General features: G+C 40.8%; 1 protein-coding gene across 1 annotated transcript in view; it reads right to left on the bottom strand.

Annotated features, from left to right (window-relative positions):
* Positions 1-23,253, bottom strand: part of STX8 (syntaxin 8) — a 241,112-nt gene that overhangs the window by 95,744 nt on the left and 122,115 nt on the right. Inside the window, exon 7 of the mRNA XM_029212789.1 lies at positions 441-542. Within this exon, the coding sequence (XP_029068622.1) occupies positions 441-542 (102 nt within the window). The remainder of the gene's footprint in view (positions 1-440; positions 543-23,253) is intronic.

Genomic DNA, 23,253 nt, shown 5'->3' with positions numbered 1-23,253 from the left:
TAAATAACAGGATATACACTCATCTGGACTTTAGAATCTGTGCTCTTAACTGCTCTATAGCTCAAGCTTCAACAATGAAGCCTGTGACTAAAACAGGCACAAAACAAGCAAGATCGCCTTTAAAACCCATGAGATCTGTCACCACCAGCCTGCATGATGTCATAGAATTTCCCAAACTTTTATTCTCAGTAAGTATACAGGAAGGTTTCTTACTTTAAATTTAAAAAAAAATTAACAACGCATTATACTTCCCCTGTCCTCATAACAATTTATTTCATTTTAACAAGATTTAGGGATCTTCCAGCAATTTCAATGCTTCATCACATGAAACTGGCTGTACTAGAAGAGCAACCAAATCCCTGCAGTAAAATGAGACCAACGTGGGAAGCTTATCCGCAAATGATTAGAGAGGCAGAGCTATAACTACAGCAATCTCTTACCACAAGACGTGGACTTCCTGTCCACCAGATTCACACGCCTGGTTTCGGTGCGAAGTTTCTCATCGGTATTCTCCACCAGGTTGGCAAGGTCATCAATTATCTCTATAAAGGGAAACAAAGATGCATGGTTAATACTCCAAAAATACCTTGGCTCACATCAGAGTCTCATAGCTGTGGTGGTCCTTCCTAGTAATAATTCTCTCAACTGCAGTGAGTGAGAAGGTTTTAAAGAACTCATGTATATTCTCTGAAAACTGCAATTCTGATTCACTAAAGGTTGGGGGTGGGGTCGGGAGGGAAGGAGTAGTAAAGAAAAAAAACGAGTTCAACACAATTCCAGGAGACAGAGGAGAAATGTCAAAAGTTCAGGGGAAAGAAAGCATGACCCAACAAATTTATGCCCAGCCAAGTTGTCACTGGAGTATAAAGACGGCAGACAAACGGTACAGAGGACTTCAGGGACCACTGGGATCCTTCTTAAGAAAACTACTTGATGATGAAATCTAGGCAACCGAGAGGTGAATAAAAATACAGAACTCTGGGCTGGAGAAGCCAGAGGCCATGACATAAGAGATGACGGCGAGAACTGAATCCATTTAAATACTGAGCTGAGAACAAATAAGCCTATGGATTAGGTTACAGAAAAGTAGACAAACATAATAAACAGTGACAATGGAATTATAGGTGAAAATCCGGAAGCGGTTGAGGGGCGGTGGCAAGAAAGGTAAGCAGCAGCTAAGGTGTTAATTTCTCCATCGCTCTCAGCAGGGTCATATCAAGCTGCTGGAAAGTAAAACAGAGACTTACAGCTTTGTAAAAATCACCAAAGCTTCAATGTTTTATGTTATTATTTTGTTAACCTTAAATGGATCTTTTAGCAATTACTACCTCTTGGAGAGAGCTCTTCATGTAAAGTTTTTTGTTTGTTTTTTTTTTTGCGGTACGCGGGCCTCTCACTCTTGTGGCCTCTCCCGTTGTGGAGCACAGGCTCCGGACGCGCAGGCTCAGCGGCCATGGCTCACGGGCCCAGCCGCTCCGCCGCACGTGGGATCTTCCCGGACCGGGGCACGAACCCGCATCCCCTGCATCGGCAGGCGGACTCTCAACCACTGCGCCACCAGGGAAGCCCCTGAAGTTTATCTTTTAAAAGTGAAATTAAGCACTTAATATTAAAATAGCATATATAATATGACCCTAATTATGTAAAATTATTTCTATCCCTCCTTTTATACATACGAACCTGTAAGGATATATCCAGACAACGTTAACCTAATGTTAATAATGACTATTTCTAGGTGGTGTGATCCTGGGTGATCTTCCTTGTATTAACTGTTTTATTTGAATTTCTTATAATGAGCTCTATATACTATTTTTTTTTTCAGTTTTGGTTCTTTTTCCTCCCTCCTTCCCTCTGTCCCTTTTTAGTGATTGCTTTAGAGATAAGTTGTCCAATACGTTACCACTTTTCTTAAAGAATGAAATAAAACCCACAAGCAAGTCAAAGAAAGCTTTCAGAAAGTTGTTTGAGCTCAGTTTTGACGGGCATGTATGTGGGTGAAGCAGGAATAGTGCGACTCATGCAAAAAGAGTAGCATGTAAAAGGCACAGAAGAGTTGGGAGGTCTTTCTTCCAGCTCCTACAGCACTTCCTACAATCTTTTTACTTAGAGACCCTTTTTGTTTCTATTGAATGATCTGTTTGCATGTCTTTTACAGAAGGAGTATGACAGACACTAACTTTTATTCATCTCTGTATCTCCTATCCCTAGGAGAGTGCCTAATATACAGCAAGATAAATACTAAAAGATAAAGGCCGTGAATGAATGGAGTGTAAAAGATAAAAGCATTGAATAATTTCAAAGCATTGAATAATTTGCTGCTTCTTAGAAAAGTGGAACTAAGCCAAATTTGCCCAATATTATCTGTACAACACCTGCCTAGAAAATATTTCACTATTATTTAACGATCCTTTCATAACTATTTCCTTGTATTCAATGACATACTCTCCCAGTTTCCCTTTCACTTATCTGTAAGCTCTGTCTAGTCTCCTCTTGCTCTTAAATGTTGGTGATCCCCAGAACTCTGTATATTTCTATTCTATTTTAGTTTTAAACTTAAAATTTTAATATTTAAATTTAAAATATTTAAATTCGATAATTTAAATATTTTAATATTTAAAATATTAAAATTTTAATTTAAATATTTTTAAATTAAAAAATTTTTTTCTGCTCTACATAGCTCTCCAAAACTCCTTGACTCATATAGCCAACTGCTTACTACTTATCTCTACCTTGAAATTCCTACAAATATCTGACTCTCAAGGTCTCTAAAACTAAACTCTTCATCTTCCCTCAAACTGGACTCCCCTATCTTCACTGCCTCAGTTAATGGCACCACCATTCACTTTTGCTTGCCCAAGATGGAAATCTTTTTTTTTTTTTTCCCGCTGTGTTGGGTCTTCACTGCTATGCACAGGCTTTCTCTAGTTGCAGCAAGCGGGGGCTACTCTTCGTTGCAGTGCATGCGCTTCTCATTGTGATGGCTTCTCTTGTTGCAGATCACGGGCTCTAGGTGCGCAGGTCTCAGTAGTTGCAGCAAACGGGCTCAGTAGTTGTAGCGCACAGGCTCTAGGGCACGCAGGCTTCAGTAGTCATGGCGCACAGGCTTAGTTGCTCTGCAGCATGTGGGATCTTCCTGGATGCACTGGCAGGCGGATTCTTAACCACTGTGCACCGCAATCAGTAGCCCCCGCTCGCCGCAACTAGAAAAAGCCTGTGCATAGCAACAAAGACCCAACGCAGCCAAATATAAATAAATAAATTTATATTAAAAAAATTGACAATACTAATTGTTGGGGATGATTTGGCACAAAGTTAACTGAAGAAATATTTGTCTGTTCTACTCCAGCTAAGCATATATCTACTCTATGACCCAGATATTTCACCCTTAGGAATTTACCAAACAGGAATAGAAACATGTTTCTCAAAAAGACCTGTACAGGCCTTCCCTGGTGGCACAGTGGTTGAGAGTCCGCCTGCCGATGCAGGGGACACGGGTTTGTGACCCGGTCCGGGAAGATCCCACATGCCGCGGAGCGGCTGGGCCCATGAGCCATGGCCGCTGAGCCTGCGCGTCCAGAGCCTGTGCTCCACAATGGGAGAGGCCACAACAGTGAGAGGCCCGCGTACTGCAAAAAGAAAAAAAAAAAAAAAAAAGACCTGTACAAAAATATACCCAACAGCGATACTCATGAGAACCCAAAACTAGGAACCACCTAATATCCATCAATAGGGGAACGGATAAGCCAACTGTGGTATCTGTGCTGTTCAGTAATAAAAAACAAAGAGTTTCTTATAACTGTAACAACTGTTACTTTGTTGGCTAAAGAAAAAATAAATCTCAAAAGCATTTTGTTGGCGAAAGTAAGAAAGTAATATATACTTAATAATTCCATTTATATAAAGTATGAGGACAAACCTAATCTACTAGATAGAAATCAGAAAGCAGTTGCCTCTGGGGTGGGGATGGAGGGGACTGACTGGAAAGGGAGAAGAGGGAATTTTCTGGGACGATGGAAATGCTCTAAATATTCTCACAAACGTATGCCGTTGTCAAAATGCATGGACTGAACACTAAGGTCTGTACACTTTGTTGTATGTAAATTATACCTCAACTAAAAATGTAAAGCAGAAACAACAAGGACCTACTGTATGGCACAGGAAACTATACTGAATATCTTGTAATAACCTACAATGGAAAAGAATCTGAAAAAAATATATATATATACAACTGAATCACTTTGCTATACACTTGAAACTAACACAACATTGTAAATCAACTATACTTCAATAAAAAGTTGTTTGAAAAAAATACATATATATATATATAAATTAGAAAAAAAAAATTGAAGTTTACAGTATCATGATACTTCTAGGATTTTCCAGAAAGGAAGAAAAAAGGGAGGGAGGGAGGAAGGCGGGCGGGCAGGGAGACCTGCTGCGAAGACAAAGCAAAATGACTTAGAATAACAAAATTTTCCAGCTGCAAGAAGTCAGGGGATCATCTTGTAGCTCCTCCCCCTTAACAATCCCTCTCCCACCCAGCTCCCCACCCAACCCCGTGCCAGTAACAGGGAAGCTCGTGAGAAAATCAATTCCATGGCTGAGCTGGAGGGTGCCTGTAATTATAAGTTCCTATATTTCGAGCTGAAAATCTGCCTGCTTTTAACTTTCACCTTCTATTTCTAGAACAACACAATTCCAGTGTTCTTCCTTCCGGAAGACAATTCTCGTATAACTCCTTAGTCTTGTCTTCTCAGCTACAGACACTTAGCTCTGAACATTAACAGACTGTCAGAGGAAGCGATTTCCAGATCTCGCGACATCTTGATGCACTGGACACCGTATTCATCCTAAAATGTGACGCGAGGACTTGGATCCATCGTTTCAGGTTCTGTCCAGTCAGCACAGAACACACTGAGTTTAGACAGAGTAGCACATATAAAAGTCAGTATTTTTAAGTTCCATTCCTCATGTCCTATCAGGATATTCCATAGTAAAAGCTATGCTTCCTAGAGTTGCTTGGTCCATTGTTCTCATGCAAACGATTACAGTTGAGATTGCATGATATATTTTAATGTCTCAACATGTAATATAAAATTTAGACTTAATAAGCTTCTAGCACTATAAGAAAGTCAAGTACAAAATACTCCTTGTCAGATACTAAATACAATATGTCAGCTGTTATATGTTAACTGGGTTTCTGGATAGAGTTCTCATTAAATTTGTAAATATTCATAACAGAGGTAAATACAAAATTGGTAGAAGATTAGCTAAGCAAAAATCAGTAGTCAACACTGAAGGGGTTAATCTCAGACCAAACACAGAGTTTTTCATATTGGTTGGTAAACCTCATCTGATTACTAGTTTGTTTGCTTTAAAAAACAAACAAAAAACCCTCTATTTTTAGGTGATAAAAATCATTTAATACCAGTTTATAAATGAGAGGGAGAAAAGTATAAGATTATCCACACACCCCAGTAACCACTCCTATGGATTCCCTTCTAAGATTTGACATAAACATGTTTGTTGTTTTTTTTGTTTGTTTGTTTTTTTTGGCGGTACGCGGGCCTCTCATTGTTGTGGCCTCTCCCGTTGCGGAGCGCAGGCTCCGGACGCGCAGGCTCAGCGGCCACGGCTCACGGGCCCAGCCGCTCCGCGGCACGTGGGATCTTCCCGGACCGGGGCACGAACCCTTGTCCCTTGCATCGGCAGGTGGACTCTCAACCACTGCGCCACCAGGGAAGCCCTGTATTTTTATATAATTGCAATATATGAGCCTTTTGCCCCCGTTAACATATCATTTGTACGCTTTCATGTTGTTACACAGTCTTCACAGTTATAATTTCTAATGGTTACAAAATATTCATTCCATTAAAATAAACATTCATTAAAAATAGCCCATTATGGGATATATAGAATGCTTCTATATTTCCACATAATGAGTCAATGAACTCTTTCCTCCATTATCATCTTCCTTCTTTTCTATCATTTTCTTAATTAAGCGTGATTCTGACTGCCACATGGACTTTGAAACATACCGCCAAGTCAGTTTTTAAAAGGTTTGCACTGCCACTGCTGTTGGTTGGTTTGATCAAATTCACTCGTCAATATGACCTCAGAAGGCGATTTCCAAGGGCAGGGAGCCTGGGAGAATTCCCACCTTGCAGCCTAGTGGCTTCTAAGGGGGGAATTTCCCCAACCACAGTCAGTTACGAGCAAATTAAACACAGGTTAAGAAAGAACCAGCTGACTCTTTCAGATCCCTCCAAGTACAGCCTCCAAAGAGCAATTGGTATTTTACTTCCCAGTAAGTATTTGCACTTGGTTTCGAGAAGGAACTTATGTTTCTGTCACGTGTTCATTCGAGATACCAAGTGCCATTCCAACACAGAAAGGAAAAAAATGGACAATAGAAAGTATTTTCTCATCAAAAAGCGGTGAGAAATATTATACGGTGCCAACACAGCTGGATCCAAATATATTTAATTTTCTTCTAGGCTCAGTTACAGTCTCAGTAAAATCTATACAAGGGCAGAGAGTGTGCTGCGTATTTTCAGATAAATTTGGTGCCTTTTGCACTCATAATGGATGCTGGCACTCGCAAAGTCATTATGCTTTTATGCCTTTCACTTAATTGCCAATGACATTTGAAGACAAGCATTAAAAAAACCAAACGGTGAATAAAGAGCTTTTCTTGAGGGCATTAGTTTAACTCCCTTTATTCCCTACAATGGAAACTAAACATGGGGTGGGTGATAACCTCTAATAATACACTTTTCTGTACACTAGGAAACCAGGAACAGAAGGACAGACCAATCTGTGACTCAGCAAAGGAAAAGTAACACGTTGGCCAAGGCACCCTATGGCAGGGCAGCTGGCAGGGAGTCCCCGCACACCCAAGCACAGCCTCTGGGAGCACTCAAGCTTCGGAGGCCTAGGAGAAAGCCCCTTGGCCATACCTGCTCCCATTTTAAGCAGGAACAGGTGGGCCAGGCTGGGCAGAAAGCACAGGCTCCTTTCCTTCTTCCTCCCCACCATCAACCCCACGGCCTTTCAGTCTTTCATCCAGGCTGAAACGTGTGTAACAGAGGCTTATGCTGAGTTAGAACCCTTCCCAACTTCTAACAACAGACACTGACATGTGTGTGTGAAGATGAGCAAAGAGCCAACAGGTGTAAATAAAGAGGGAGCATCTGCTCCCCCTCCCTCACCCCTTTGGCCCTAGAAAACACAATTCCTTCCAGAAAAGGACAAGGCTTGAGAAACTGGTTTCTGTTTTTAAAACAAGATTCAAGAGGACACTAAATCAATACAACAGAACAGAGAGCCACAATGAGGGACCGACCTAAGTTACTAGAAACAGTGCTCCAGGTAGAAACACACTTGTCAAATTAAAAACCGCAGTGAAGGCAGTTAAACAGATTGTAATCTAAAAAAAAGATTTAGTTAGAAAACAAACTGGAATAGTCTCCCAGAAGTCACAGAAGGAGGTTACAGAGGACAAAATATGGAAGGAAAAAAATAAGAGACCGAGATAAACACCCAGGAAAACAGAAGGAGAAACAGTGGCCAAGTAAATAATAAATTTTCCTCTTAAACCAGAACCCGAGTCTCATAATAAACAAGATCAAATCCAAAATTACTCAGTATATGAAGTACCAGAAAACCTCAAGATGCATCAGAAAAGACAATCAGCAGATGCCAAGGCTGAAATGACACAGCTGTTGGAATTATCTGACAAAGACTTCAAAGCAGCTATAACATAAATGCCCCAACAAGTAAAAGTGAACACTCTTGAAACAAAAGTTTCAGAAAAAAAATTTTTTAAAAAAAAGCAGAAAATATAGAGGAGAACCAAATGTGAACTGCAAAACTGAAAACTACAAGAATCAAAATTAGAAAAACTCACTGGATGGGCTCAACAGCGGAATGGAGATGACAGAGGAAAGAGGCAGTGAACTGGATGACAGGTCAAAAGAAACAATCAAATCTGAACAATGAGGAGAAAAGGCAGGCGGATGACCATAGCCTTAGGGACCTACGGGACAATGGCCAAAGGTCAAGCATTCATGTCATCAGAGGCCCAGAAGGAGAGGGAAAGAGTGTGGGGCACAAAAATATTTGAAGAAATACGGCTGAAATTCTTAAGTTTGACAAAAAACACAAACCTATACATTCAAGAAGCTCGGAAAACCCCCCAAAAGATAAACACACAGAAATCCACGTCTGGACACATCAAACCCAAACCGTTGAACACTAAAAACAAAGGAAAAAATCTTGAAAACCACCCCCCAAAATAACATATTACTTCTAGGAAAACAAAGATTTGAAAGACTGTGGATTTCTCACCAGAAGTCGTGGAGGCCAGAAGAATGTATAACAACATTTTTAAAATGCTGAAAGAAAACTGTCAACACAGAAGTTTATATCCAGCAAAAATATCCTTTGGGAATCAAGGTGAAAGAAAGGTATTCTCAGATGAAGTGCTAAGAGAATTTACAGACCCCACACAAAAAAACTGAAGGCACTTTTTCAGACAGAAAGGAAATCACACCAGCAGAAAATCTGGTACATCAGAAATGAAGAGCAACAGAATGATAAACATTTGGGTAAATATAATAGATCCTTCTCCAATTAAGTTCTTTAATTATCTGACAGTTGAAAGCAAAACTTACAACATCTGGTTTTCAATGAACATAAGTATCATACACCATACTGACGGGAGGGAAGGGTAAAGGGACCTTTATGGTGGTACGGTTACTATACCCCATTAGACATGATAAAATATTGATTCTAAGCAGACTGTAGAATGTTATGGATATATATTGTCATCCCTAGTAACCACAAATACAATCTGTACAAAGATATATAGCAAAAAGCGCAACAGAAAAATTAAAATGGAATACTACAGAAGTTCATAGGTGTGATTCCATTTATATGATAGTCTCCAAAAGACAAAACTATACTGATGGAGAACAAGCCAGTTGGTGATCACCAAGGGTTAGGGATGGGGGAGGGAACGACGGCAAATGAACAGCACAAGGGGTGATGGAACTGTTCTGTGTCCTGTCTGTGGTAGTGGTTACACAAATCTATACATGTGTTAAAATTCACAGCACTACACAAACACAGAGTCGATTTTTCTGTATGTTAATTTAAAAATTCAAGTTAAAGATATAATGAACAAAGAGAGGTATGGGTAAAGGGAGAACATCAGAGAACACTAGTGTTTAAAGAACAAGAGGAACAAAAACTAGAAACAAAGGAGGAGGTGAAAAAGCAGAAGAGAATGCTGTCCTAGAGGGCAGCACTGCAGAAAAGAGGGTGGCACATACCATGTGTATGGACTGGTGATCGGGCCATTGCCGTGGACTGTGCTGAGAGCCGCTTTGGGTGGGGGAAGAAGGGGGGCAATTTGCCTGAGTTGCAGGACTGAATGCAGCCGAAGTGTGGGGAAAGGAAGATGGTAAGAGGACCCTAGTGTGTTACTGAAAACTCCTATAATGTAAAACCAAAACACTAACTACTAATATTTACTGAAAACTTGCCAGGTGCTAAATCACTGTTTTTTAATCTTGAGTTGTATCTAGTTCATTATAAAGTGAAAAACAATTCTTCTATACCCCACAGTATTAATATGTTATTCTATTTAAATTACTTAATTAAATATAAACATCAATGGTGGTATATATTATTTATGTTTATAACTCTTTATTCCATAGTTCTAAAAATATATATTCATATTAAAAATAAAAACTAAAATTCTGTTTAATAACAATAATTTCATGCTGACAGAGACAGCCTGTTTTCTGAGTAGTAAATTGCTGCTTGAAACATGAATATGATACAGACTAAAGTATGGGTCCTCTGGGGTTGTCCTGCTATTCTTTATTCCAATTGTGGAGACATCTTTTAGACATGGCACAGTGACAGCCTTTGGCCTTCTCTTGCAAGCAAATATATCATTACATATTAAGTATACTTTCTTCTCTCATCAGCCAAGGATTACTAAGACAATTACAAATACAAATGTGGGCTAGAATTGCATGGCAACACACAATACAGTGGTCAGCCTGACAATATTTAAAAATCAAAAGGATTTTCTGGATTATCAACAGTAGAGAGAGACAAAATTTTAAAAGTCATTAAAAAAAAGAGTCCCACATAGCTCAGAGAAGGCACCATCGGTCCTAATTTGAATATAGAATGCTAAAAGCATAACATTTCTTACCTTAAGTTACTCATTAAACAGCTCTACAATAGGCATAAAAATATTGCCTCCCCAGTTTTCCTAGCCCTTCAAGAAAAACATCTACTTAAAAAAAATGTTAAGGAGGAGACCTTCAAGATGGCAGAGGAGTAAGACGTGGAGATTACCTTCCTCCCCACAAGTACATCAGAAATACATCTACATGTGGAACAACTCCTATAGAACACCTACTGAACAGTGGCAGAAGACCTCAGACTTCCCAAAAGGCAAGAAACTCCCTATGTACCTGGGTAGGGGAAAAGAAAAAAGTATCAAGTATCTTTTCTGACTACAATGCTATGAGACTAGATATCAATTACAGGAAAAAATCTGTAAAAAATACAAACAAATGGAAGCTAAACAATCCACTACTAAATAACCAAGAGATCACTGAAAAAATCAAAGAGGAAATAAAAAAATACCTAGAAACAAATGACAATGAAAACATGAAAACCCAAAACCTATGGGATGCAGCAAAAGCAGTTCTAAGAGGCAACTTTACAGCAATACAATCCTACCTCAAGAAACAAGAAACATCTCAAACAACCTAACCTTACACCTAAAGCAATTAGAGAAAGAAGAATAAAAAAATGCCACAGTTGGCAGAAGGAAAGAAATCATAAAGGTCAGATCACAAATAAATGAAAAAGAAATGAAGGTTTCTTTGAGAAACAAAATTGATAAACCATTAGCCAGGCTCATCAGGAAAAAAAGGGAGAAGACTCAAATCAGTAAAATTAGAAATGAAAAAGGAGAAGTAACAACTGACACTGCAGAAATCCAAAGGATGAGAGATTACTACAAGCAACTATATGTCAATAAAATGGACAACCTGGAAGAAACAAATTCTTAGAAAAGCACAACCTTCCGAGACTGAACCAGGAAGAAACAGAAAGTATAAACAGACCAATCACAAGCACTGAAATTGAGACTGTGATTAAAAATCTTCCAACAAACAAAAGCCCAGGACCAGACGGCTTCACAGGTGAACTCTACCAAACATTCAGAGAAGAGCTAACACCTATCCTTCTCAAGCTCTTCCAAAATAGAGCAGAGGGAGGAACACTCCCGAACTTATTCTATGAGGCCACCATTACCCTGATACCAAAACCACACAAAGATGTCACAAAGAAAGAAAACTACTGGCCAATATCACCGAGGAACACAGATGCAAAAATCCTCAACAAAATACTAGCAAACAGAATCCAGCAGCACATTAAAAGGATCATACACCATGATCAAGTGGGGTTTATCCCAGGAATGCAAGGATTCTTCAATTATGCAAATCAATCAATGTGATACACTGTACTAACAAACTGAAGGATAAAAACCATATGATCATCTCAATAGATGCAGAAAAAGCTTTCAACAAAATTCAACGCCAATTTATGATAAAAACCCCCCAGAAAGCAGGCACAGAGGGAACCTACCTCAACATAATAAAGGCCATATATGACAAACCCACAGCCAACATCGTTCTCAGTGGTGAAGAACTGAAACCATTTCCACTTAAGCCCAGGAACAAGACAAGATTGTCACTCTCACCACTATTATTCAACAAAGTTTTGGAAGTTTTAGCCACAGCAATCAGAGACGAAAAAGAAAAGGAATCCAAATCGGAAAAGAAGAAGTAAAGCTGTCACATGATACTATACATAGAGAATCCTAAAGATGCTACCAGAAAACTACTGGAGCTAATCGATGAATTTGGTAAAGTAGCAGGATACAAAATTAATGCACAGAAATCTCTGGCATTCCTATACAGTAATGATGAAAAATCTGAAAGAGAAATTAAGGAAACACTCCCACTAACCACTGCAACAAAAAGAATAAAATACCTAGGAATAAACCTACCTAAGGAGACAAAAGACCTGTATGGAGAAAACTATGACACTGATGAAAAAAAATTAAAGATGATACAAACAGAGAGATATACCATGTTCTTGGATTGGAAGACTCAACATTGTGAAAATGACTCTACTACCCAAAGCCATCTACAGATTCAATGCAATTCCTATCAAACTACCAATGGCATTTTTCACAGAACTAGAACAAAACATTTCACAATTTGTATGGAAACACAGGAGACCCCAAATAGCCAAAGCAATCTTGAGAAAGAAAAATGGAGCTGGAGGAATCAGGCTCCCTGAGTTCAGACTATACTACAAAGCTACAGTAATCAAGACAGCATGATACTGGCACAAAAACAGAAATATAGATCAATGGAACAGGATAGAAAGCCCAGAGATAAACCCACGCACATATGGTCACCTTATCTTTGATAAAGGAGGCAAGAATATACAATGGAGAAAAGACAGCCTCTTCAATAAGTGGTGCTGGGAAAACTGGACAGCTACATGTAAAAGAATGAAATTAGAACACTCCCTAACACCATACACAAAAATAAACTCAAAACGGATTAAAGACTTAAATGTAAGGCCAGACACTACAAAACTCTTAGAGGAAAACACAGGCAGAACACTCTATGACATAAATCACAGCAAGATCCTTTTTGACCCACCTCCTAGAGAAATGGAAATAAAAACAAAAATAAACAAATGGGACCTAATGAAACTTAAAGGCTTTTGCACAGCAAGAGAAACCATCAACGAGACAAAAAGACAACCCTCAGAATGGGAGAAAATATTTGCAAACGAAGCAATTGACAAAGGGTTAATCTGCAAAATATACAAGCAGCTCAATAACAGAAAAACAAACAACCCAATCCAAAATGGACAGAACACCTAAATAGACATTTCTCCAAAGAAGATATACAGACTGCCAACAAACACATGAAAGGATGCCCAACATCACTAATCCTTAGAGAAATGTAAATCAAAACTACAATGAGGTATCACCTCACACCAGTTAGAATGGCCATCATAAAAAAATCTACGAACAGTAAATGCTGGAGAGAGTATGGAGAAAAGGGAACCCTCTTGTACTGTTGGTGGGAATGTAAATTGATACAGCCACTATAGAGAACAGTATGGAGGTTCCTTAAAAAACTAAAAATACAACTACCATACGACCCAGCAATCCCACTACTGGGCATATACCCTGAGAAAACCATAATTCAAAAAGAGTCATGTACCACAATGTTCATTGCAGCTCTATTTACAATAGCCAGGAGATGGAAACAACCTAAGTGTCCATCGACAGATGAATGGATAAAGAAGATGTGGCACATATATACAATGGAATATTACTCAGCTATAAAAAGCAACAAAATTGAGTTATTTGTAGTGAGGCGGATGGACTAGAGACTGTCATACAGAGTGAAGTAAGTTAGAAAGAGAAAAACAAATACCATATGCTAACACATATATATGGAATCTAAAAAATAGAAAAAATGCTTCTGAAGAACCTAGGGGCAGGACAGGAATAAAGACGAAGATGTAGAGAATGGACTTGAGAACACGGGGAGTGGGAAGGGTAAGCTGGGATGAAGTGAGAGAGCGGCATGGACATATTTACACTGCCAAATGTAAAATAGACAACTAGTGGGAAGCAGCCGCATAGCACAGGGAGATCTGCTCGGTGCTTTGTGACCACCTAGACAGGTGGGATAGGGAGGGTGGGAGGGAGACACAAGAGGGAGGAGATATGGGGATATATGTATATGTGTAGCTGATTCACTTTGTTATACAGCAGAAACTAAGACACCATTGTAAAGCAATTATACTCCAATAAAGTTGTTTAAAAAAAAAGGTTAAGCCATATTAGAACCCTTGCTAATAATGTAACAATAAAAATACACTTCCCGTTATTTTAGAAAACTGGAATCCTGGTGATAATGTGCTCAGCGCTGACTGAATAATTTCAAGATAATCAACACGTTTCTTTGCACCTTGAATAAAAAGTCTATATACTGTACGAATCTAATCACATGACATCCTGGACGAGGCAAAACTAGAGAGAGAACACAGTGATCAGTGTTTACCAGGAGTTTAGAAGGAATAGGGAAGGGATGAACAGGTGAAGCGCAGGGATTTTTAGGGCAGTACAAAATCTGTATGATACTGTAATGGTAAATATGTGACATTATGCATTTGTCAAAACCCATAGAGCTTTACATTCATTAAGGTTCACTTTTTGTGCTGTAAATTAAGAAAACAAAAATCATTTAGGAGGCTGGGATTCCAGGAAGGAACACAGAGTGTGATACGATCATCTATCTGTACTGTAAATGTATCAAACAACATCCCTGAAAAGGGTGGAAAGAACAGGTGCTGACGTAAGTTACGCTGGGAATGAGTGGAGTCTGTAAGACTCAGGCAAAAGCACTGCATATAAGCACTGAATTCTAGTTGATGAAGTGGAGTTCCTTGGTGGTACGAGTTAATTACAATAGGGCTTACACACGTACATGGAAGTGAGCAATTACGGAAATGGATGATGGATGGTAAGGGCCAGATTCTCACTGCTGGACTGGAAATTTAAAGATAAGCAAGAAGAGGAGGCTAGGACAATCCATGTGGTTAACAGATGAGAGTTACAGACATCGGTATGACCTTAATATAAAGACGGTTACATAGGGATATGTGTATATACACAGCGTAGTAAACAGACATGCATTTCTATGCTTTGTCAACTGAGAAGGCATTGAAAAAACCAATACCCCAGGAGCAACAAGCACACTTGGCACCCAAATCTTGGTTTTAAGGCCATTCTCCAGTAAAAGAAAATAGATGACCCTCGGACTGGCACAGGAAATATACAAGAGGAGCCTGAAGTATCTGGTAGGACCAGAAACTGAGGAAGTGCTTTAAAAGACAAAGAACAACAACAACACAGCAACCTCACCAGTGGGGATATGTCAAAGGAGCACAGGAGCCAACCGACAGAGCTCCCCATGGCCAAAGCTGGAATAACTTGAGCAACAAAATAAAGTAGCCAAAAGTATAAAATAATATCCATAGGGCTTCCCTGGTGGCGCAGTGGTTGAGAGTCCGCCTGCCGATGCAGGGGACACGGGTTCGTGCCCCAGTCCGGGAAGATCCCACATGCCGCGGAGCGGCTGGGCCCATGAGCCATGGCCGCTGAGCCTGCGCGTCCGGAGCCTGTGCTCCGCAACGGGAGAGGCCACAGCAGTGAGAGGCCCGCGTACCGCAAAAAAAAAATAATATCCATAGTAAATATCCATTAATTTTATACTAAATATAAATATCTGACATACACACTGATAAAAAACACTTGATTGAATAAGTTCATAAATGAGGGAGAAGAGACAAATCTCCCATGAGAAATTCCCAATAGTTTATGTAGCCAGTCCGTCTTCAAGGAGGGGGGAGTATATGTCTTCACCCCTTAGGTGTGGGCTGCAGGTACTGACTTCCTCCTGAGGAGCTGAGCGTGGAAATAAAGGAAGGGGAGGGAGCACCTTTACAGGGGAGAAGCCCAACAGACACTACCTCAGCCAGACGTTCAAGGTTAAGGTGAATGGTCGCAGATCATGTGGACCGTAGGCACCCTTGATCTGGTATGATGCGAACGGCACTTGACCTCTGCGGACTTCGTCCTAATAACTGGTAACTTCAGTCTTATGAGGAAAACATCAGACAAAGTCTAGCTGTGTAGTATCTTACAGAATACCTGGCCAGTATCCCCCAGAACTGTCAACATCACCAAAAACAAGGAGTCTGAGAAATTGCCACTACAGCCAAGAGAAGCCTAGAGAGACGTGACACTGGAATGTAACGGGGTATCCTGGATAAGACCCTGGAGCAGACAAGGGACATCAGGTCAAAACTAAGGAAATCTGCATCAACTGTGGACTTCAGTATGTATCGATGCTGGTTCATTAAAAGTAAAACATATACCACACTAACGTAAGCAACTAGGCACGGGGTACGTGGGAACCCTCTAGTATTATCTTCTCAACTTTTTTGTAAATCTGAAACTGTTCTAAAGAATAAAGTCTTATTTTTAAAAAGCCAATAGCTAACATCATATTTAAAGAGGACACATTAAACACTTTCCCCTAAGATCAGGAACAAGGCAAAGATGTCTATTAGTTTTGCTACGTCTAATCAATGTTTTGGGGGGGGGGAAAAAAAACCCAGAGTTGGAAAAGTCATACGATCTGATTTCAAGCAATCAAGAGGGTTTGGAATGGACAAAAGATCAACGGAACAGAAAAGAGTCCAGAAACAGATTCACACAGATGGCCAACTGAGTTTCCACAAAGGATATCCACACAAGCCTCAGATCCCATAAGAATGTCAGCAGGCCTATTTTTTTCAATTTTCTTAGGATCCCTACTTACATGCAAGAGTGAGAACATATTAAGTGAACATACAAATTCTCCACTGGCTCCTGACAGGCAGGTACTATTTCTGCTCATCCTTATGACAACCCCATGAGGCAAGTCTTCCTAGAGGCAAAGGTCAAAGAGGTGAAATGATGTGTCCAAAGTTACGCAGCTGGTAAGTGGCAAAGCCGGTCTGACTTGCAATCTGTCTGATTCCAGAGTTATGCTGTTCGTAACATTCAGAAAGGAAAAGGGGGACAGCACATCAAACAGTCCAAGCCTGCCTTGTTTGTTCTGTTTTGTTTTGTTTGAAGATGAGATCATTCAAGTTTTCCCTATAAATAACTTCTAAACTATTGTTAAGTAAACGTTTATTATTTAGTACAATGAATATCTGAATTTCTTAAGCCAAATCTAGGATCCAGTTGAGTGTTCCTTTATGCTGTGTTACAGACACTACAGCTTTCTGCATAGTCGGTGGAATTACTTAAATACTATAAAACTAAAACTGTAATCTTATTTGTAACTGTTATATGAATGTACAGTTCTTACTTGTTGTGATGCTGTATGTTGTGGGTCATAATCATGATTGTCTATGTCATGACAGACATGACATAGACAATGTCACGACTTTGGTGGAGAATATAACCTCCAACTGGGAGCCAAGGCCATTGCCAACATTTCCCCTTTCACAAGTGGTTACAGAAAATCATGGATAATTTTTACCTACCTCTATTTTATCACTTAAGCTTCTAGACAGTCTCTCATGAAATATCTAGACCCAAACCATTAGATTTTTGCTCCCTTTGAGAAACAGCCTACCTTTCAAATCCAATAGGATTCGCCTGCCTGAGCAATTACTTTTCTTCTGGGACTCAAAAATGCTAACAGGATCACAGCCTTGCATTTCCATATCCGCCCCAGCTACTGAGTATTTACAGCATGTTCAAGTTCTCATAACACAGTAAGAAATAGATAAATCCAAAAAGAAAACGTGAGGAATGGAGAAAGTCTTAAACACTATTTCTGGGTTCTTCCTCTTAGAGCTCAACAAAACAGACAAGCTTTTTATGAAATCCATAAAACGGCATTATTTCTAAGTTAGGGCTTACATTCCCTGTTTCAGTCTGATTTCATATAAATGAAGAGTTTTAAAAATACTATATTAATGATGGCAATACAGTTTTAAAGAACTGTAACCATTTATTATCTCGTCTGATCCTCCTGACAATCCTGAAAGGTAGATAGGGAAACTGTTGGAGTATTTTATAGATGTCCAAACAGGCCCACACGGATTATGCAACTTGCCTAAGTTACCCCACGAATAAGTAGTAGGACACAAAGACGGGTCTCTGGATTTCAATTCAAAAGCTTTACTTGGTAGCTCATGCCTCTTATGTCTCAAATTTCAGGTCTGTGTCTACCTCCAGACTAAACATAGTCTGCATTTTTCCCATTCCAGAGGACCATCACCTTGATTTCTCTGTGTTTCCCTTTCTTATAGGAGATGTCTGATGAAGCCCAGAGAAGCAGTTAAGACATAGATTCTGAGAGATTCGGTACCATGACATCTATCAGTCAGAAAGCTGAAACTAACCATGTACTCTTGTTTTAAAAAAACAAATAACTTGAAAAAGAAACATGTTTCCACTTTAGAAGAGAACATTCCTCGTTCACAAAAAAATTACCTCCCTTTATTCCAATCAGTTTTAACACTTTGGACCTATTTGAGGTGTGCATCTCCATTCTGAAAAGGGGGTGTAAAGGTCCAAGGCAGGTATCTACAGACAGGTCCCCTGGAGCCGCAGTTCACCCACTTATCTTTGCTATCTGATTATATATACGTTTTTAAGAATCTTTGTGTTTTACTTTATATATATTTTTAAACTCTCCAAGTACAGAAAAGAAATCCAAATGCAAAGTACTGTATAAAGCACAATACAACTGAAAATGGGGGGTGGGGGAGTCCCATTAATTAAATAACAGCTTAAAATTGAAAATGTCCCGATTTTATACAATGTGTCAGTAGACTGATACTCTGCATTATATTTTACTCCTTTATGCCAGTTACCAATGCACTGCCTCTCAGCTCCAGATTCACCCTTCAGTGCTAACTCTGCACTCGCGGGCTGAACTCTAAGCATCTCTCCTTTGTAGTTCATGTGATGTGAAGCCTTATCGGCAGAGGGCGCCGGAGGGACAAAGCCAGAGGCAAGGGCCACTCCAGGATCAGGTGTGCTAGCGTTTCTTCTTCTTCCTGCTGCTGCTCCTGTCCCAGTGACCCTGGATACGGACAACATCCAGTGGCGCTGGGTCCCAGCTGTGAGCCCAGAGCAAACGCCCCCTCAAGTGAGCTCAGAGTCCCGGCCTCCAGAGTCGGACACCACTTACCACCCTGCCAGGGAGCCACTCCCAATGCCCTGACTCCTCTGTGTCCACCCACCAGCCCCCAGCCCTGAGGGGTGTTTCCTAGTTGCCCAGCTTCACTTTGGTTCCTCAGTCTGCTGGCCCCAAGAGCAACGTTTTCTGTAGACCAGCTGTGGCAACCAGTGGGCTCCCTCTGCCATCCAGCAGGCTGTGGAGAAGCCCACACCTTCTCCAGGGAGGCCTGAATCCCATTTGGGGAGCTCTGGGCCCAGGATGCTGGGCACCACTGAGGAAGTGTGTGTGGTGTAGTAAAAAGAGGAGTACTGAATAAAAGTGTGCCTCCTGAGATATGAGCTCCAGCCCACCACCCCTTCTCCCTGAATCTCTCCCCAGTCAGCATCTGGAGGCTCCAGCTGCAGATATCCCCCCAAGAGGAGACTGGAGGGTCCAAGAGAAGAGATGCATATACTCTGATACTTGAAACTCCTATAATGAAATGTTTGGGTCCCCCTTCCACTGCCCTAAAGTAAGGCCCACCAGTTAAACTTCAGCCAACATAAAGTCCTTCCAATCAACTTTTGGTGCCTCACCTTCAAACATGAACATTTAGAATCATCAGGCATTTGAAAAATGATTCCAAAGCAAATCTTTCTTGGAGCAAACAAAACACATGCACACACCTCCTTAGAGAGTTAAAAGAAGACAATATATGTACAGAACTATAACACACAGGGTAAAATAGGAACTTTCAGGGAAGAAGAGTTCTCAGAAATTAGGAGAGCAATAATAGTTTGGATTCTTGGTTATGGTAATGGTTACATGAATCTACACTTGTGATAAAATGATATAGAACCAGACGCACACTGTACCAATGTCAAACCCCTGGTTTTGATATTGCACTATAATCATATAAGCAGTAACAGCTGAGATAAGCTGGGTGAAGGACATGGGACCTCTGCACTATCTTTACAACTTCCTTTCATTTTTTCAAAATGAAAAAAGACAGGATAGTGAGAGAGGAAGAGGGGAAAGAAACAGAAGGAAGACAGAGCTGAGGACATTATTCAAGAAATCAAGCAAACAGATAAAGCAATGAAAAATGAGAGAAAAAATTTAAATTAAATGGAGGATTAATTCTTGTGGTCCAACACTGACAATAGGAACAGAGAGAGACAGAAAGGGGGAGGGAGAGAGAGGGAGACAGAGGGAAGGGGGGAAGAGAGAGAGAGAGAGAGAGAGAGAGAGAGAGAGAGAGGAGAAATCGTGTGGAGGAAATAATACAATAAGATTTCCCAGAATTTAAGGACAAGTTTCCAGATGAAAAGTGAGTACCAAGTGCTCAGAGCAATGATTTTTTTTTTTTTTTTTTTTTTAAAAAGGGACTTCCTTAGTGGCACAGTGGTTAAGAGTCCTCCTGCCAATGCAGGGGACACAAGTTTGAGCCCTAGTCCGGGAAGATTCCACATGCCGCAGAGCAACTAAGCCTGTGTGCCACAACTACTGAGCCTGCATGCCACAACTACTGAGCCCGCACACCTAGAGCCCACGCTCTGCAACGAGAAGCCACCACAATGAGAAGCCCGTGCACCGCAACGAAGAGTAGCCCCGGCTCGCCGCAACCAGAGAAAGCCCGCACGCAGCAACGAAGACCCAACGCAGCCAAAAATAAATAAATAAATTTATTTTTAAAAAAAGTCACATCCTTATCATTGTGAAATTTCAGAACACTATACATGAAAAGATTCTAAAAGCTTTCAGAGATGGGAGTAAAACAAATAGCTCATATACAATGGGAATCGGAATGGCAGATCTTCCCAAAGCAACGCTGAAGGCTGGAGGCTAAAGGAGGCAGGCCTTGAAAATGCCGAGAGAACAAACTCCAACCCAGGATGCAGTCATTCTTCCAATCGGACATGAAGGGAGAATAAAGTGATTTTCAAATGTATACGGTCTTACTTTTTTTCTTTTTTTTTAAACCTCCCATGCACCCTTGCTTGGAAGTTCCTGGAGGAAGAGCTGCACCGAAAAGCGGGTAGGGGAAGAAAGAGGATGACTTGAGATCCAGAAAGCAGGGAACACACATCAAGGAGGGGCAGAGGGTGCTGTGCTCCCAGCGTGGAGATGCAGGGCACCCCAGAACAGTGGGGACGCACCCTGAGCACAGCCAGCCCAGATCAGAGCAGGGAGACAAAGGACTCCAATCGAAAGAGGAAACTGACAGGCCCCTGAACAGTGGTGTCCCCCCAACATTCATATGCTGAAATCCTAACTCCCAGGAGGATGGTATTAGGAGGTGGGGCCTCTGGGAGATGCTTAAGCCATGAGGACAAAAGCCTCCTGAATGGGATTAGTGCCTTATAAAAGAGACCCCACAGAGCTCCCTGGGCCCTTCTGCCACTTGAGGACACAACGAGAAGTCTGCGACCTAGAGGAGGGCCCTCACTGACCCTGCTGGCACCCTGATCTCAGATTTCCAGCCTCTAGAAGTGTGAGAAATACATTTCTGTGGTCTGTAAGCCTCCCAGTCTGTGCTGTTTTGTTACAGCAGCTGGAACAGACTAAGACAGCTACCAACAGAGTTTGTCTATATTGAAAGGAATTTCAGAAGTCTGTTAACTGGGGGCAGGGATGAAAAAGCATCAATAAAGACAACTAAGCAAATAAAAAAGAGGCAATTCGTGACTTTAGAGGAAAAGGGTGTAACGAAATAAAATCTAATCCTAGAACCCATGTGGTTCGGTCATGAACAACAATTACATAGTCATGATTCCATCAACACTGACTTAACTAAAATGTGTGAGCAATGGGGGAGAGGGGACGTGTGCATAGGATTGCTGAGGCTTCAATTAACATCCTCCTCAGGAGGATGTCGACAGGGGCTAAGATTGAAAAGAAACAGGAGCACACTATTTTGAAATATAGGTATTGTACTATAGATACTGACACATAAACCCCTAAAAGAATTAGAAGCACTGCATCTGGGGGATAGAACTTTGAGGCGAGGAAGGCAGATGGGGAGGAGTCCTGCTTCTCTTAAGCCTTCTAATTCTGATTTTTAAATCAAAATTTATTATTTTGATAAAAATAAAAATTTACTTAAAAAAATTAAGTCCAAAGAAGAACTTTAAATGACTAACACTACAGGTGAATATGACAAGTTTTCTGAAGGTTCTGGAAACACTGTTTAGGCAAAGAACCACTGGAGGGTTTTAGCAAGGAAGTGACATGATCGGAACTGTACAAAGAAAGTTACTGAGAGAGAAAAAACCAAGGATGGACTGAAAGAGGGAGAGTTTTAAGGTCAAAAAAAAAAAAAAGTGAGAAATTTCTGGTAGACACCATACTAGCACTCTGGGCTCCGTTTGCGGTAGGAAGATAGAAGGGTTTAAGTGGTGGCCATTACAAGGATGTCTCAATTCTTTTCTATCTGGTAGTTATGACTATAAATTAGCATTCAGCACAAGGAAGGGATGAGCCAGTCCACTACATGTAAATATTATAGTCTTCCTTATAGAACATCCTCTCATATAAGGATAAAGAACCACCCTGGGTTATGAATCAATCTTTCAGGAGATTTCACCTAGTGTGGATTTTAACCATGCCCCAATCAGACCACCCTTAAAAGCTGACCATCAAAGCCCTGAACCTCAGAGCCTGAGGGACCAAACCTCGCAAGTAACAACGCCTGGTTAAAAACCACAAAGCCACACTTATTCATACACCATTTCACTCACCAGGGCTCTGGCCTCCATGTTTAGGGACAGAGACCAAAGAACATCAGGTTAACTTTTTTTTTTCCCCTTCTTTGTAACATGGCTACAAAGAGATGGACCGGAGAAGGCCAGGTAGACAACATACCTGGATTTCAGGAAGACACATGACAGAAGAACTGAAGTTATGATCTCCTGCGATTAATCAATCAGAAATGTTTCCTATTTCACATAACAGTCCGGGGAGGAGGGGCGGCCCTAGGAAAGTCCAGGAGAATCAGGGATTCTGAGAAATAAGTAAGAATACACCAAGAAGAAAAGTAAGAGTCATACCTACCGAACACACACAGAGCCAAGCCACCAACTAGAAATCAAAGTCAAGTGCAGGTATCCTACCCCCAATACACACCCCACTGCTGCTTAGAACCTGGCTACTCCAGGTGTGGTGCTCCGGCCAGCAGTCAGGGCATCATCCCCTGGGAACTGTTACACATGCAGAAGCTCAGGCCCCACCTCGGAACTAATGAATCAAAATCTGCATTTTAACAGCACCCCCAGGTGATACTTATGCCCATTTAAGGTTTGAGAAGCAATGATTAGGAAGATAGAGCAAGAGTCCTGCCGGCTTTGTATTCCCCATGGTTCCCTGGCTGGTGCTGGACGGGTGTCTAAAC

The sequence above is a fragment of the Monodon monoceros genome, unplaced genomic scaffold, assembly GCF_005190385.1.
Source record: "Monodon monoceros isolate NGI ecotype Baffin Bay Population unplaced genomic scaffold, NGI_Narwhal_1 Super_Scaffold_9, whole genome shotgun sequence".
NCBI classification, from domain to species: domain Eukaryota; kingdom Metazoa; phylum Chordata; class Mammalia; order Artiodactyla; family Monodontidae; genus Monodon; species Monodon monoceros.
The sequence above is the reverse complement of the archived record's forward strand: the minus strand, read 5'-3'. Positions and strand labels throughout refer to the sequence as shown.